The following is a 17062-nucleotide window of genomic DNA, read 5'->3' on the forward strand; positions in this document are numbered from 1 at the left end:
CCCAGCTGCGAGAAGAGGCTCTGGAGTTGCTCTTAACAACTAATCCCTCCGTCACTTTTTTGTCGTCACTTTAACTTTTTGTACGTAATTTTATGTGCTTAAAAAATGTATCTTCAAATATTTTTTTATAAAATTTTCTTTCTTTAAACTAAAGTTTATAGTTTATACTTTTATTCATAGAAACAAAATTTTGAAAGTAATAAGTGGAAGTATGTTTTTCAACGACCTTAAATTACGCGTAAAAAATCAAATTGACGGACGGAGTATTTTTTACTCATCTGAAATCTACGCTAGTTGCCCTTGAACATGATCTTAATTATCTATTTTTCAAGACAGAAACTATCAGAATGTATAGAGAAATGCACCATGCAGCATGAACAGTGGTGTTAACAGAAGAATTTGATAGTCTTTTTTCTAAAATAAGTCTTTTTTATCAAACAATAAATATGAAACATTTTTTTAACATTTATATCTAAAAAATTTATAAAAATATATTTCTGAAAAATATACAATCTTATTTTTATATTAAGTTGGTTACCAAACATCCCCTTCTACCCCGTGCTTGTAAGAATATCGCCGGGTATGCATATGATGATTTAATATTGTAAGCCGGGCACCTAGTAATTAGCTATGAAGTGATTATATATATATAGTGCTCGTTCAGCCTTCTGCCGCGGAGTTTACAACCTGAATCTTAATTATTCTAGTGACAGGTAGTGATTAGTGAGTGAGCGTTGCAAATAATTTGGAACCTTTTGCAAGAAGGAATAAGAAGATATCGCTTGTTATTAGTCTGCCAATAATATGATGCCGAAGGTTAAAGCTTGGTGGAAAGAGCACGAGTACAACTAATAATTTCACACACACGCGCACACACAGTTGTAGTTCCAAATAGGACTGTAATTCGAGTCGAGCAAGCCGAGTTTCGAGCCAGACAGTAAAGATTAATCGAGTCAAGCCGAGCCGAGATGACTCGTTTAACTAATCGATCTACTCGAACTCAACTCGTTTAATTTCACGAGTCAAGTCGAGCTGTCTGGTTTAGCTAGACGAGCCGGTTTTAACGAGTATAATTTTAATACTTAATCGAGCCTATCTCTACCCGAACTCGTCACGTTTATTTCACAAGGCGAGTCGAGCCGGCTCGTTTAATTAAACGGCCGGAACCTTTGTCCAAATTCAGCTCGTTTAACAAGTCGAGCCGGGTGAGCTCTCGAGCCGCCCGACTCGAATTACAACTCTAGTTCCAGACATAATTAAGTTCACTGTTATGTAATTTGTTTGAATAAAGTATGTTATAATAAGATAAGATAGATGCTGGCATGTCGTTATTGAGTTATGCATAGGATCTTCCTTTAAGATCATTTTCCACATGAAAAGAATGAAAGTGTGATGAAGATATAACAGGCCATGAAGATGCTCCTGGTCTGTTGCTTAGGACATAGAATGATATAACCGTTGGTCTTGCCGCTGACTTTCATTGCATATATTTGTCTCCACATTTCCCACTGATGTTTCCAAAGTTAAAGATCAACGAATGTTCCATCCCCTTAGCTATTCGTAGGTTTAACAAGATAATTTTAGATGGTTGCTTTCGTCTCTAATATACTTGACAAAGATCCCCATCTTATTCTGCAACAAAAAAATAATCCTGATCTTGTCTTGTATAACCATAAATGGTTTAACCAACCCTGTATGACAAAGTCCAATGAGATATGGAGTTTAACATTTCTCAAGTATGGCGATATTCTCTGATGTTGATGTTGTTAGTCGGGAAGTCCACTTTTGCAGGCATCTTGCTCTTCATTCTTGTTTCTTTATTTTCAACTTTCGTGATACAGGACATCCTTTCAGCAATCACATATTGTTGGCTCTTTGCAGATGGCTATGATCCCTTGGATCCAAACGGAAATATTGCGATTACCTTTGACATAACACAATATACAGATGATGGCTATGTGGTTAGTACCCTTTTCGCCTACTTCTATTAAGCTTCTGAGATTTTTTATTAAAAAAAAAAACTCAATCTCATTTCCTGCCAAAAATCCAAATTTGATGTATTCTGATGTGATGGCTGTTCTGGTATCCTGTGCTATTGACAGACGCCTATCTGCGACTCGCGAGTACCAGTGATATTCGGCTTCAAAACCTGAATTGTGCCTTATTGTAGATGTTTGTGTAAAAGCCAATTATCACCCTAGAGGAATGATTTACAAGTTTAAATCATAGAGAAATTTTGAAAAACTTTTGCAACCATGATAGTTTAAAGGACCTATATGATGATAGTTATTGCTAGTGAATTACAATCTATCTAAATGACTAACTGATCTAACCTAGTACTTTTAAAGCAGTTAACGTTTGCATGTGTCACTAAAATTCTTCAATCTGATTGTATCGTGTAGGCAAGGGTGACAATCCAAAACTTCTATCAATATCGCCTTGTAGGCAAGCCTGGGTGGAGGATAGGGTGGACATGGGCAAACAATGAGGTTATCTGGTCAATGTCTGGTGCTTTTGCTACCAAACAAGGGAACTGCACAGCCTTCAAATATCAACAACCGCATTGTTGCATGAAAACCCCACACATTGCTGATCTTATGCCCGGGGCTTTGCCACAGAACATGTCAGATGGCTGTTGTCATGGTGGTGTTTTAGCTGCCTCAGCTATCAACCCTCGTGAGTCATATTCATCGTTTGAGATCAAAGTTGGAAACTTGGGTAGAAATAGTTCTGAGAGCAAACCTTTGAATCTCACATTATTAGCACCAGGACCGGGATACACTTGTGGCGCTATTGAAGACACAGACCCCACAAAATCCTCTGTGATTGGAGGAAGGAGAGAAGAACAGGTTTTCAGTAAGTACTCTGGCCTCAAATTTGATCTGATAGGAGCTAATTAAAGATCCGATCACTCAAGCAATACTCTCATCTATATTGGCTTTCTAGAATGATCCGTGTGGCTCATTTTCTGTTATATCTTACGTCCCAGGAACATGGAAATCAACATGTACATACTCCAGTTACATAGCTAACCAAAAGCCAGTATGTTGTGCTTCACTGTCAACGTTTTACAGTGCTACGATTAGTTCATGCCCAAACTGTACATGTGCATGCAGAGAACCTGGACAGAACACAACAAAATGCATAAGGTTTGTTATATTTACTATTCTTTGTTACATGTACCTTCTAAAACGTGAGCATGATGCCAAATGCATTTACAATTTTACATTGCTCCTCTATTTCTCCTAATTGATACTTTTGTGCTTTTTGGTGTTATTTAGAGACGACAAAAGCTTATGGCAACCAAGTTCCTTATCCAGTCCACACATAGTGCGATGCACTAATCATATGTGCCCAGTTCGAGTTCACTGGCATGTTAAGAACAACTACAGGGATTACTGGAGGGTGAAACTGACCATCTCTAACTATGACTACAACAAAAGTTTATCAAACTGGAATGTGTTGATTCAGCATCCTGGCTTCAGTAAACCTGCATTGACTTATAGCTTTAATAGTACACTTCTTTCATCTGCTGGAGTTCCAGGTACTTGCGTGTCATTTTGAGAACCAAGTTCTTGACAGAGCATTGTTATTTCTTCCTCGTAATGTTGGTAATGTAATTGCAGACGATGTTGCATTGTTCTGGGGGCTAGAAAACTACAACAGCGATGTACTTACTGCTGATGATACACAAGTTGGTTCCGTGACAACAGACATAATTCTGGAGAAGGACTTAAAAATATTTACACTTGATAATGGATGGGCATTACCAAGAAAAGTATATATCAATGGTGAGAACTGTGAAATGGCTCTTCCAGACACGTTCCCCGGGCTTCCAAGTGGTAGCTCCAAACAAGAAGCTACTGGTGCACACTTCATGCTTCTGTTTTTGCTTGTGCTTCATTTAACTTTGAATTTAAAACATGTTTCCTCTTAATTATCAGCTGGTTTAAGCCATTCATGTAGTAGATTGATTTTGTTGTACATCCAATTCCCAGGCACTTGATAGTCATTGTTAAGTGGTCATTTATTAAATCAAATTTCGGTTCCAATCGTTCACCAGTGTATAAAATGTATCTTCTTTTTTTTATTTGCGAGTTCTGTTGAAGTGTTTGGATAATGTAACTTACAAGTTATTTAAGTGTTTAGATAATTTTACTTGGAATGTTTGGTAATTTAAAAAAATAGAGTATTACTAGAAAAAGAATATTGAAAGGAAGTAGAATTTGCAGAAAAAGAGCAACCTTTCTCTACTTCCTATTTCTCTTTTCAGAACTTTTTAGAAGTGTTTCTACTTATTTACGTGCAAACGGGTCAAGAAAAGTAGAAGCTGATTTTTTATTAAAATGTCATTACACTGCTGCTGCCTGGTGAGCAGCTGAATAACAACTCATCAAGCTCATGTAATATCTGTTGTATATGAAGTATCCAGTCATTGTTAGAAACTAAATAATGCAGCACATATATCATGAACAAACCCTGTACCAAATATTCACCAACAAGCCCAAAACTTATGCATGAACATCTTACTTCTCAACTGAACCCCACAAGTGGCTAAACTATATAAATCCCATTGCAAGTCATCAAGTGTCAGCACTGGGCGAGGACACCGGATCAAGCGATATTTGAAGTTTACGAGGAAAAAAAGATGGTGAGTGCAGAGATAATGCAAGAATCAAAGAGGGCCAACCCTGGAAAAGCTACCATTTTGGCTCTTGGCAAAGCATTTCCACACCAGCTTGTTATGCAAGAGTTTCTTGTCGATGGCTACTTCAGGAACACTAACTGCGATGATCCAGAGCTCAAGCGGAAGCTTACTCGACTCTGTAAGTTCAATTTGTCATTTTCTTCACTGGTTTGCAGCATTAAGTATTACTGACAGTGTAGTTTATAGGTAAAACGACCACTGTGAAGACAAGATATGTGGTCATGTCAGATGAGATCCTAGAAAACTATCCTGAGCTAGCTCTCGAAGGCGTTCCTACCATTACCCAACGCTTGGATATTTGCAACAAAGCTGTCACTCAAATGGCCATTGAAGCTTCTCAAGATTGCATCAAGAAATGGGGCAGACCTGTATCAGACATAACCCACTTGGTTTATGTTTCCTCAAGCGAAGCTCGGCTGCCAGGGGGAGACATTTACCTAGCAAAAGGGATCGGGCTAAAGCCTGAAACTAATCGGGTTATGCTCTACTTTGCAGGCTGCTCGGGAGGCGTTGCTGGTTTACGAGTAGCCAAGGACATAGCAGAGAACAATCCAGGGAGCAGAGTTTTGCTGGCTACTTCTGAAACAACCATTATAGGATTTAAACCACCAAATGTAAATCGGCCTTATGATCTAGTTGGAGTTGCACTATTCGGAGACGGAGCTGGAGCTATGATGATTGGCGCGGACGCCATCCCCTGGGTTGAAAGGCCTCTCTTTGAGTTGCATACTGCAATCCAGCATTTCTTACCGGACACTGAAAAGATAATAGATGGACGTCTCACAGAAGAGGGGATAAGTTTTACGCTCGCGAGAGAGCTTCCCCAGATAATCGAGGATAATATTGGGGATTTCTGCAACAAGTTGATGAAAGTTGCAGGAAATGGTGAAAGAGACTATAACAATATGTTTTGGGCAGTCCATCCCGGGGGACCTGCCATTTTGAATCGGCTGGAGAAGAAGCTCGACTTGTCGCCAGACAAACTGAACGCCAGCAGGCGTGCACTCGAAGACTATGGGAACGCCAGCAGCAACACCATTGTGTATGTGATGGAGTACATGATGGAAGAGAACTTGAAAGTAAAGAAAGAAGGTGAAGCTGATACAGAGTGGGGGCTGATTCTAGCTTTTGGGCCGGGGGTCACATTTGAGGGCATCCTGACAAGGAACCTCAGCGTCTGATTGTGATTTCATTCACATATATTCCTCAAATCAACTAGCTTAACACTACCCCATAAGCAAGGAATTTGAGCCAGTTGTATTGAGTGGCCATTTCACAATTACCTAAATACAGGATCACTTAGTTATAACCAATATGTTTAATGTTGCCTCTTCATTCTTTACTAGAAGATTTACAAGTATGTGCCAAGTGCAGTTCGCATCAAACGACATCCCATATAAATTGTAAAATTAGCTCATCTAGATTGGCACAACAAGGTCAAGTTATACGAATTCAGATAAACATCAGATACATTAGATTTCCATTAACATCCCACACCATCTTTACATACCCTCCATGTAATTGATTTTTCAGTCAACATACGGTGTAACCACCCTCAGGTAACATGGACTCTGTGGAGTGCTAAAATATAAATATTGCTCGTAAAGAGTAAACCACCATTCTGAGCTAACTTTCTGACGAATCACATCCTGCGTTAGACGACTCCAGATGGAAGGCGCAACACAAGTTGTCCCCCAAAGACGCTGCATTAACAAACGAAACACAATTTATAGAAAAAAATTTACTGTATCAACTATCATGTAGATATCTTCTTAGAAAAACTCGTCATATTACCTTAATACATAGTAATAACAAAAGTCTGCTAATATGAATGTTTGAACAACTTCTGAAATAAGAACCATGGAAGGCCAGAGTCCATATCCTAGGGCAGTAAGCAGATGGCCACGAGTGTCCAAAACCTGAGTGGAAATAGCATTGATAATTTGATATTTAGTCATCGGACTTATCCACCGATGGATTTGTAAATGGGTTTATACATTTCTCATGAGCCGCGTGATATCTATTGAATTAGTCTGGGGTACAATATATGATTTGTCATGCATTATCTTGGACCTCCAACATATACTCAGAACTTACAACTCTACATCCTCAACATATACCAAGACATCTAAAGAAAAATTTCATACTCTAGAATAAGTAAAACTCACAAGTAATGCCCAAGTCATATTTGGCTATTCGTGCAACAGATGATGCTTCTCTCAATCAAACTTTCAATACTTATATTGTTGAGGTGCTTGTAGTTATATTAACATACACTACCAAAATAGTTCACAGCAGAGTCACCTATTTAATTGTTTAAGTTTAGAAAAAAGCAAACCTGGAGAACCCAGTGAGCACAGCTCAAGAACCTCGCAACACCCAAAGCAAACACATAATGAGCTGTGAAAGGTTCTACAATCTGCAAATACAGAGGATAAAGGGTCAAAAGAACTAAAGGGACACACTAGCAGTTGATGTCATAAAAGGGAGTAGATTGTAATTCTAGTACACTGAGACAACCTTTGTATTTTGCATGACCCGCAACTGGGGTAAAACAGAAACAGATTCTAGATACACACAGAACCCCCAAAAGATTCTATTGATAACATGATGCGATGTAGATGGATGAATCAACAGAGCTAATACCGCACAAGGAGCCACCTACAACACGATTCAAGTTCCAACCATAATTACACTTAAAAAGTTTATACGCGCAAAAGGAGGAAATGTGGAGAACTAAAGCAGCAGGTTTTAAAAAGTTAAACAAGAAATTTAGTGCTAAAAGCCAAGCTAGTTAGACAAAGAAAACAAGGTCCCACACACCACTACATGACTACCAGTACAAATATGGTTAAAAACATAATAATACTGCACAGTAGAAAGTTTTCTGTTTGTAGATTCCCATTTCTTCCCCACAATATTTGCTAATAAGTATGCCAAATATACCTGATCATACTCCAGGGCCCAGGCAAAACAACACTGGCTATCATTACCATTTATTATAAAATAAGAGGGCATGAGTGAGGAGTAAGGGATGGAAGGGAGAGGGGGAGGGAGGAGAGGAGAGAAGAGGAGGGGGTAGAGAGTCATTGGCAACAGTGTAAAATTTATGAAAACCTTACCACGTAATGTATTTCAAAGTTATCTTTTTCCTCCATATAACTTGATCGCAGTTTATGACGCATCATATAAATGACCCACATGGTAGCACCTAATGTAGCTAAATCAAGCAAGGTGTGTATATCATATTCCATGACGAAACTGCAATACAGTCTAACAGCCAAAAACAATGCTGTTAGTTCCTGCGATTTGAGTGACAGCCCTACAATAAGGAAAAGGAGATTAGAGGTTGTTAAATGTAAGCCTCACGAAGAGAGATGGAAACCCATAAAATCAGAGAATAACAAAACGATCCAGATTTCCAGGATACAGTGGAAAAACAATATGATTGTGATTGTAAATATGTCATTTTTAGTCTTGCGCACTAGAAAACTTGAACAGTTTAACTAACATATCTAATTCACATATTATGACAGAATAAAATATAGATACAGGTCTATTTTGGAAATTATTGCCAATACAATCTATTATCTGAACACATAAGTTCTAGCACAATTCAGTGAAAACTGGTAAAGCCAAGTTTCTTGTGTTAAACTAATTAAAATAAAGTGCATTCTATTACTGTTTTCTGTTTCTGCTATCATACAATTTGATACAGCAGGGAGTGATTATGAGCAAGGATTCAGAATTCAGTTTATCTATAGTTAAGGTTTAGGAATAAATTTAATTGTCATTTACTATAAAGTTATATATCTATTAAGTAGACTATTAGCCTGTCGAAAAAATTAGAATTCATATATATAGTGTGATAGCTGTGTACTACATAATAAAGAATTTCACCAGATACTTGATGTTGCAGAATTCTACTTATATAAGGAGATTTGATCTATTATTACACTTCTATTGGTTATTGAAGTTGAGATTGTTCCATTTCTATGGGTTGCGTTCCAAAGAAATTCTCTCTTCTACGGTTGAGTTAAAATAGTAATTTTTCTCTGGTTAATTTACAAGCCTATGTTGTATTGTTTTTTCCCCATTTTTCCTTCTGTTTAATGTAATAATGTGATGTAGCAGGATGATGCCACAGATCTTATTTTCAGGCACTACATATGCTCGTGAAGCACAATATTGAACATCCTTTTAAAATTTTTAAAATTATTACTCCCATCACACGTCATTTTACTAAAAGAAATCTCTCTCACACACAAAATATAAATTTTAGTTATTAGACACAATTAGTCAATAAGAACAAATAAAGTGTGTATTTACCGAAAAAGTCTGAATGTATCTCACATGAATATCTATTGTAAGTAGTACAAAATACAAAAAAAATGTTTTCTGTTTTCTAATAACAGAAAAACGGTTTCAGAAACTAGCTGTGGTGTTTGCCCGATTTCTAGAAACAGTTTTCAAAAAATATATATAACCAGAAAACAAGAAAAAGTTGCATCTGAAAAAATAAAACCGAAACAATGTCAAACAACAGCTAAAAATCAGGTTTTGAATTTTAAGCATATGCCAAAGAAGCGAGTAAATGGAAAATCTTATGTGGTGTTTAGTACTGTTTCTATTTTTTATTTAGGAAAACAAAATTTTGTTTTCTAGTTATTTAGTTGTTATTTCGCTTCATAAGTAAAATTCTATTTTATGTTTTTACAGAAGAAAAAACAATTTTCAGAATATAATAGTTGTGTTTGGTCCAGCTTTTAAAAACGATTTTTACATAATATAACAAAAGAACAGTTTTTAAAAACAGAAAACAAAAAATAAAAAACATGAAACAAGACCAAACACCTCATTTGTTCTAAAAATTGTGTTTATGTTTTTAAAAACATGAAGCCAGAACAAGAACTTGGTTTTTCATGCTTAACAAGCCTGGGGATGTCAATGGGCATTCTATAATATCCATCATCAGCCCCACTTCAGCGTATATGAATATATTGTACCCATAACTGATTCATGTGGGAATGAACGGGAGCGTATATTATTACTACTCATTAAAAAAAATTTATTTATTTATTATTACTTAATCTATATAAAATATATCTTTGTTAGTATAGAAAATATTCGCATAAAAAGTATTTTCTTACATTTAATATATTTTTGACTTCTATATATTTGTAATTTATTATATGAATTTAAATATGAAATTAAATATATTATAAATTTCAATTATATTATTAAGAATATATATATATATATAGATATAGATAGATAGGCAATTGCTCAAATAGACAAATACAAACCAGAAAAACCACCCCTAAGCTCACCCCCTATATGTGATCACCTACCTAGTAGCCAACCTCACCTCACTCAATTCACCCCGGGCCTAATAGAGCCTGACCAAGGCTCCAGACAGGCGTTGGACAGGCTCTAAATAGCCCTAAGAGCCAAGTTGTGGCCTCACCACGGTCCCCCTAGGCCGCACCCCGACGCTACTAGGCCTCACTTAATCCCCGTCTAGACCCCCTCTGTCCCGTATATATATAAAAAACTTCATAGAATACCCTCTTATATAGAGTTCAATGGCATTTCATTATAAAAATATACATAAAACATATATTTATCAATTTTTTATAAAATATATTTATGAATCTAATTAGTAAATTAAAATGAAATTATACAACTTTTTTATTCCAAGAATCACCGAAATTATGCAATATTCCAGCATTATTCTACAACATAACATTAATTATCCAGAAGTTACTCTACTCTGAAACCACTTTCGAAATCAACTTTTTTGTTCAAATTACAAGTGTTAAATTAATTATTATATTTATGGGTCATGTTCCACTTAGAAACCTTAGCCTAAGAACCCTTAGAACCTTTAGCCTTATTTCTAGTATTCATTAGGAATCTGCAGCAGAACTGCACAAGCAAAAAATGTCGTGCTTATATATTATATGTTGAAATTATTTTTGAACAAAGACAACGATGCAAAAAACATGTTTTTAGATTTAGATCCTGAAAATCTATTTAAATTTAGAGTTCTGTAGGAAAACCTTAATGGTTCTAAGGTTCCATTTTAAGAACCGGTTCTCTCTTGAGCGCGACCCGATATTAAATTATTCGATATTAGAATGACAATTATATATACTCAATAACAGAATATATAATAAAACTAATGATTTGTGATCATATACTACAAAATTCTACTCCCTCCGTCCCTATTTATCTGTCCATTTATACTTTCAAAACTAATTTAATGATAGTTTTTCAAATATATCTCCATAATTTCAATTTTCAAGACTTTGACTTATTTAAAACTTAGTTGAATTCGTGTTTTCAAGACATAAAGTAGGAGTATTCCACCATTTTCAAGATATTAATTAGAGGTATTTAATGAAAAAGTTTATACAATCAATTATTTCTTGGTATGTGTTTTTTTTTTCCAAAATGGACAGATAAAAAGGGACGGAGGGAGTATATAAAAGGGATCTCTATAGAATGTTTAGCATAAATATGTATAATTAATATATAAATAGCGTAAGCTGGGGAAACCATATCCATATCTGCCCTTTATCGGCATTTTTTAAAAAGAATTTGTAGGCCACCATTATCTGGTCAACTCAGTGCATTATAGGAATTGACCAGTGTGGATGGTACGGATGTGATGCGAATCATAATCGATAACTGCAGGGTATAGAGATTGTCATTTCTGATATAATCCAAGTGTAAGCTCTTTCGACTCTTTCCCAATGTTGTACGTTCAAATTATAAAAAAGTGAGAAAACGATCCTAACAATATTGATAGTGAATGTAAGGATCAAAAAGAATTAATACACTTTTCATTTACCACTGACCCAATAAATGATACCCTAATTTTATTAAGCCTTAAGAAGGAACAAACTAATCAAAATGGGGGAGGACCAAATTTGAGTAACACACTTAGCTTAGAATCACTATTAATTGTCACAGCCTAAACACAATCAATGAACCCTACTTAACAACACCCAATTAACAAAACTAACAAAAACATCAATCACTGCATTAATTAAAACAAAATCACAAATCAAACAAAATTTTATCAAACTAGTAGCTTAAAAATCCAATCTTTTTACTTGCCCATCAATAATCAACACCTAAACAAATGATTACCCACAAAATATTAAAATTCAAGAAAAGGGAATATGTATATATATATTAAACAATTAAATAAAATTAAGAATCACCTGCACAAGTTTTCTCCTTCATGATTTTATAAATAAGAAGAGAGATACCAATAGAATGAACAGCTTCGGCTGCAACAAAAAGATTATCATGATCGTGAACGATGGCTCTCAGTACAACCAATGCAGACATTCCGGCCACGACGGCCAGAAAAGCTTTCACCTTCGGCGGTTGTCGCCGGACCCATGTAGATATCACGTGGATCGGCCTCTTCGGTGGCCTCATGTTCTCTCTGTGTGTATTGTGTGTATTTTCTTTTTTGTTTTTTATAATATGTAGTAATTGATATCTGTTCAATCAAATCAAATCAAATTAATAAATGAACACACAGAAAAACACAGAGTGGACGTGAAAATATTTAATTTGCTGCTACATATATTTGTGCACTTTAAATGTAAGGATTGATAGCTTCTAAAGCATCTTCATGCGTTGGTTATAATCGTTTGCTAAATTAGACCTACAAGACATTAGGTAAAATTTGTTGAGATATTGTGCTTCAGTGATATTAATTATATTGGTTAATTATAATTTAAAAATATTATATTTTTAATATTTTAAATTGTTAAAATGGAACATATCAGTTTAATATGGTAATAAATGATATATAATCTTCCAACAGATTTCTTACAGGCCTATAGAGGTTCGACAAATATAGTTATTCATAGGAGGTTGACTAAAATTATTGATAACAGATGGGAGAGTGTTATTTTTCCAGAGGTTGGTTATATTTATTATATTTAGTATACCAACTCACTTTTCAGTTAAAGATTTTCTATGGTTGGCGATTATCTAAGCACGACTCAATATTCTATAAGTATAATGTAATAATGTAATTAAATTTTAATAATTAATATGATTCTATTAAATTATAATGATCAATAATAAATTATAGTTTCAATTAAGATAATATAATAATATTTTTTATTTGTATGTTAGAATAACTGGAAAATTGTATGCGCTATGCGTGCTCTTGATTATTTTTTAATATCAAATAATTCTTAATCAATAGAATATTATTTTAATTATATATTTTTATACTATTTAGTTGTTGATGATATATGCGTGTGTGTAAACTTAATTTACGTATTGTATGATTTTCAAAAAAGTTAAATTCTATGAAGCACACATCTTTGACTTTTAATTTATAAAATTTATAAGTAACCATATCTGAAGAGGAAAAGATTTTAAAACGAAAACAAAATTATCTCTTCTGTTTTCCAGAGTTGACTCCCGTAATTAGAATTCCAGCCGCCACTTCTCCATTTCCTAAATCTTCACTGGTTGAGCCATCTTCACTCTCTCATCCTCTCTTTAATATTCGGTTTTTTCAATAATACTAAGATCTGTAGATCTTGTTGAGGGTACCTGGTTATCAAGGTTGTCGGTCATGTCAACATTTTTGGGATGTTGATATGTTATGTTTTGAGTTTTTGTGTGTGTTTTCGTACGGTTGTCGGAAGTTCTCTAGAAAGGATTCATATGATTTTTTGGGTGATCCATAACACTCTCATCGATTATGGGACGGTGGTAGATATCGCAAGAGCTCACTTTTTGCAATAAAAATTTGTTCGTATTTTTATGTGTTGCTCCAATATCAGTTGATGTAACTTATAGTTATGAACGTTAGGCTACAAATGTGCTTAGAACAACTCCAATAGGGGTTGTCAAGAGGTTGCCAATACTTATGTGGCATGACGCTCTTGGTTGCCAACCTAGTGGAGCTTTATGGTTGCCAAGAAGTGGCCTCTCAATGTTGCCAAATCTTGGCAACTTCCTCATTTGGCTAGCTAGAAATTATCATCCAAAAGCTATATTTCACCACACCCATTTTACAATTTCATATCTTATTATGTATTTACTAATATTAATATCATGCATGTGCATATGATTTTCATTATATATGATATAAATTATAATAAATAATTAATGTAATATGTCTACTCCTCATGACATGTATATTTTTATCATCATAAATACAAAAAAAATGGAAAATGAGGCATTTTTCATGCTATAAATATTAAGGTTTCTCTTCCGTAGATTCATATAAACTCATCTCCGTTTAGTATCCTAACTCACCAAATCTATCAAATGTTTTGTACACCAACTCTCAAATACCAAATGCTCAATATCTTTCTGTAAAGTCCAACTTTCAAAATTTTCCGAACTACCCCATGCACCATTTTTCTTACCCACCTTTTAACTCCTTTGATACATCCAGGCCCGGCCCAGAGGGAGGGCATCCAGGTCGACCGCCCAGGACCCAAGAAATCCAGGGGCCCAAAAATTATATAAACCATATATTTGTTACTAGTATACATTGATAACTTAAACTTTCTATTAAACTTTTCTATTATTTTAACCTCCGTGTACGCATTGTCTAAACTAATGATAGTGTGAATTGATGTCGTGACTGATGCACATGTACTCACAGGTGAATATCATTAAGTATCTGCTTAATCTTTTGGCTTTACATCCAACACACACACTAACTCACTAATCACATACGCATAAAACACAAGTTAGCTAATATATATACCCACACTAGTTTAATATATATTCTCAATATATTCCTAATTTTTAAAAAATATAGGGCCCGTTTTTTTTCATTTCGCCCATGGGCCCTCGAAAGGTATGGAACGGCCCTGGATACATCTCAACAGGCTCCATTCACTCTGTGCTCGCCATCATACCTTGCTCAGACTTCTCCAAATCAACAAAATCAAATTTCACCTACATCTCAAAGAAAGGAAACAGGTGAAAAATAAAAAGTGAAATGGAGTAGTGAAGCCATAGTCCTTCTAATTAGCGGATGGCTTAATACATAAAAAGATTCGATTGTAGGAAATGATCAAACTTCTTCACAATTCTGGGATCGAATCGTTGAGTACTTCAACTGTAACTACAAAGGCGGACAAACACGAACTGCAAAAAAATGCAAGAATCATTGAATAAAATACATCAGAAGGTGGCGCGTTTAATTAACGGATGTTATAAACGAGTACAAGCGGCACGTCACAATGGTTGGTCCGAAAATCAAGTTCTTGAGAATGCATAAGAGCTATATAAATCTGAAAATAAGAACTCAACTTTTAGATTGTTGGAGGTTGTTGAAAGATGAACCAAAATGGAACACAATGCTTCAAACACAGGGTCGAAAAAAGTTAGAGTATCCGGACGATATCCATCATCTACTATAGAAGTTAGTGATTCTGAGGGCGGTGAAGAAAGACCGACTGGCCAAAAGATGGCAAAGAAAAAGGGTAAAGAAAGAAATGACCAGCATGCTACATTCATGGAGATCAATGAACGAAAAATTTCTGCCTTAAAATATTGGTGGCTATAAAAGAAAAAGGAGTGGAAGAGCAAAGAATTACTAAATGGATACATCTCATATGAGTTTCGTGCAGAAAGAAGATCATGACAAATTATGTAATTATATTAAGGTTAATATATCGAAACTATAGTTAATTGTTGGTATTTAGTATCTCTGTATCTCTTTGTTAAGATATTAGGATATCACTCTTGCCAAACAAAAATCTTGCTCTACTAAATTAGTCATAAAGAATGCTACTTTAACTCTTGTAACTGTAGTTGGGGAGATTGAATGTGCCATAAAGAAATGCTATCACCTATAAAATAAATGTTCAGACTTTAAGTTCCACCAACCCATTTGCATGAAATAAAAGGTGACAGTTTATAATTTTTGGAAAAATTGAAATCAAGTTCTGATAGAAAAGTAGTTGGGCAAGTATATAGATATAAATTTAGTTCAAGATTCTCACATGCTCATTTTCATGCAATAAAAAGAGACGGGTGAAAATTCAGATGAGTCATTGTTAGAAACATTGAATACATCGTAATAAATTTAAAGCTAATTACTGATGGAGGGAACTTAGTGCATGAGAAAATTGGTTGGATGCTTTTCAATATATAAGACCCAGTAGAACTAAAAATGTCTCAAACATCTCATATACAGTTTACTATGGATTCATCAAATCTTTACGAGAATATGAGTATAGATGAAGGTATAGATGAACAAGATGAGCACTATTACGACACTTTTATAGCATAGAGCAAATCTACAAGACCGAGAAGAAAGAGAGCAAGCATTGACAGGAGCAGAGAAGAAGGGCATCAACGTTTATTTGATGATTACTTTGCTGACGAGCCGGTGTACATGAATACTCAATTTAGAAGGAGATTTAGAATGCATAGACACATTCCTACGCAATGTTCATTCTTTAGAAAATTATTCAGATTATTTCAAGCTCAGATGTGATGCATCCAGCAAAAGGGGACTCTCTCTCCTTTACATAAGTGCACAGCTGCGATATGAATGTTGGCATACGGAACACCTGCAGACTACGTTGATGAATATGTTCGAATTGGCGAAAGTACTGCAATTGAATGTCTAATCAACTTTGTTCAGGGAGTGAATAATATTTTCGAAAAAGAATATCTATGACGGCCAAATGAAAATGATATCTATTGGTTACTTAAGATGGGTGAGGTGCGAGGCTTTCCCGGCATGATTGGAAGCATCTATCGTATGCATTGGGAATGGTAAAACTGTCTGGTGGCATCGAAAGGTTAATTTACACGGGGGTGATCATGGTACACCAACAATTATGCTCGAAGCAGTGGCATCACAAGATCTCTGGATTTAGCATGCATTTTTTGGTGCCTCGGGATCCAATAATGATCTAAACGTGTGAAATCAATCCCCATTATTTAATGATATATTACAAGGACAAGCTCTTACTGTCGAGTTTATGATAAATGGTACTACATATAAAAAAGGGTATTATCTTGCCGATGGTATATATGCGGAGTGGGGTACATTTGTTAAAATAATTCCTTTGTCTCAAGGAGAGAAAAGAAAATTATTTTCTCGATGTCAAGAACCGATACGTAAAGATGCTGAACGAGCTTTGGAGTACTCCAATCTCGATGTGCTATTGTACGAGGACCGGCACGTTTTTGGAAAAGAGATGTTTTAAAAGATATTATGCATGCATGCATGCATAATATTACACAATACTATTGTTGAGGATGAAAGAGATTCATACGAAAATTTGTTTGATCTTAATTTCGATGAAAGTCCTCTTAAAACTCCTCCGGTTG

General features: G+C 35.1%; 3 protein-coding genes across 3 annotated transcripts; 2 read left to right on the forward strand and 1 right to left on the reverse strand.

Moving 5' to 3' along the window:
- Positions 1 to 1345: 1345 nt before the first annotated feature.
- LOC108225832 (COBRA-like protein 2) lies at positions 1346 to 4090 on the forward strand. The gene is made up of 6 exons (XM_064080372.1): positions 1346 to 1791; positions 1882 to 1961; positions 2403 to 2856; positions 2990 to 3149; positions 3282 to 3544; positions 3627 to 4090. The coding sequence occupies exons 1-6, from the start codon at positions 1716 to 1718 to the stop codon at positions 3935 to 3937; spliced, it is 1344 nt and encodes a 447-aa protein (XP_063936442.1). The 5' UTR covers positions 1346 to 1715; the 3' UTR covers positions 3938 to 4090.
- Positions 4091 to 4502: 412 nt separating this feature from the next.
- On the forward strand, positions 4503 to 6021 carry LOC108224623 (type III polyketide synthase B). Its single transcript, XM_017399296.2, has 2 exons — positions 4503 to 4826; positions 4895 to 6021. Exons 1-2 carry the CDS (start codon positions 4649 to 4651, stop codon positions 5887 to 5889), a joined length of 1173 nt encoding a protein of 390 aa, XP_017254785.1. The 5' UTR covers positions 4503 to 4648; the 3' UTR covers positions 5890 to 6021.
- Positions 6022 to 6105: 84 nt separating this feature from the next.
- On the reverse strand, positions 6106 to 12277 carry LOC108224624 (uncharacterized). Its single transcript, XM_017399297.2, has 6 exons — positions 11941 to 12277; positions 7831 to 8030; positions 7229 to 7369; positions 7047 to 7127; positions 6503 to 6627; positions 6106 to 6411 (listed from the first exon to the last, which is right to left on the reverse strand). Exons 1-6 carry the CDS (start codon positions 12161 to 12163, stop codon positions 6363 to 6365), a joined length of 819 nt encoding a protein of 272 aa, XP_017254786.1. The 5' UTR covers positions 12164 to 12277; the 3' UTR covers positions 6106 to 6362.
- Positions 12278 to 17062: the final 4785 nt, after the last annotated feature.

The sequence above is a fragment of the Daucus carota genome, chromosome 6 (assembly GCF_001625215.2).
Source record: "Daucus carota subsp. sativus chromosome 6, DH1 v3.0, whole genome shotgun sequence".
In the NCBI taxonomy this organism is placed as follows: Eukaryota; Viridiplantae; Streptophyta; class Magnoliopsida; order Apiales; family Apiaceae; genus Daucus; species Daucus carota.

Excerpts from the sequence above, each read along its gene's own strand:
- LOC108224623 (XM_017399296.2), top strand. The coding sequence starts at position 4,649 with ATGGTGAGTGCAGAGATAATGCAAGAATCAAAGAGGGCCAACCCTGGA. Across the intron at positions 4,827-4,894 it reads GCGGAAGCTTACTCGACTCT|GTAAAACGACCACTGTGAAG; the intron begins GTAAGTTCAATT and ends TGTAGTTTATAG.
- LOC108225832 (XM_064080372.1), top strand. The coding sequence starts at position 1,716 with ATGGAGTTTAACATTTCTCAAGTATGGCGATATTCTCTGATGTTGATG. Across the intron at positions 1,792-1,881 it reads CGGGAAGTCCACTTTTGCAG|ATGGCTATGATCCCTTGGAT; the intron begins GCATCTTGCTCT and ends GGCTCTTTGCAG. Across the intron at positions 1,962-2,402 it reads ATACAGATGATGGCTATGTG|GCAAGGGTGACAATCCAAAA; the intron begins GTTAGTACCCTT and ends TGTATCGTGTAG.
- LOC108224624 (XM_017399297.2), bottom strand. The coding sequence starts at position 12,163 with ATGAGGCCACCGAAGAGGCCGATCCACGTGATATCTACATGGGTCCGG. Across the intron at positions 7,370-7,830 it reads ACTTTGAAATACATTACGTG|GTGGCTCCTTGTGCGGTATT; the intron begins GTAAGGTTTTCA and ends ATCGTGTTGTAG. Across the intron at positions 6,412-6,502 it reads TGTTATTACTATGTATTAAG|CGTCTTTGGGGGACAACTTG; the intron begins GTAATATGACGA and ends TTGTTAATGCAG.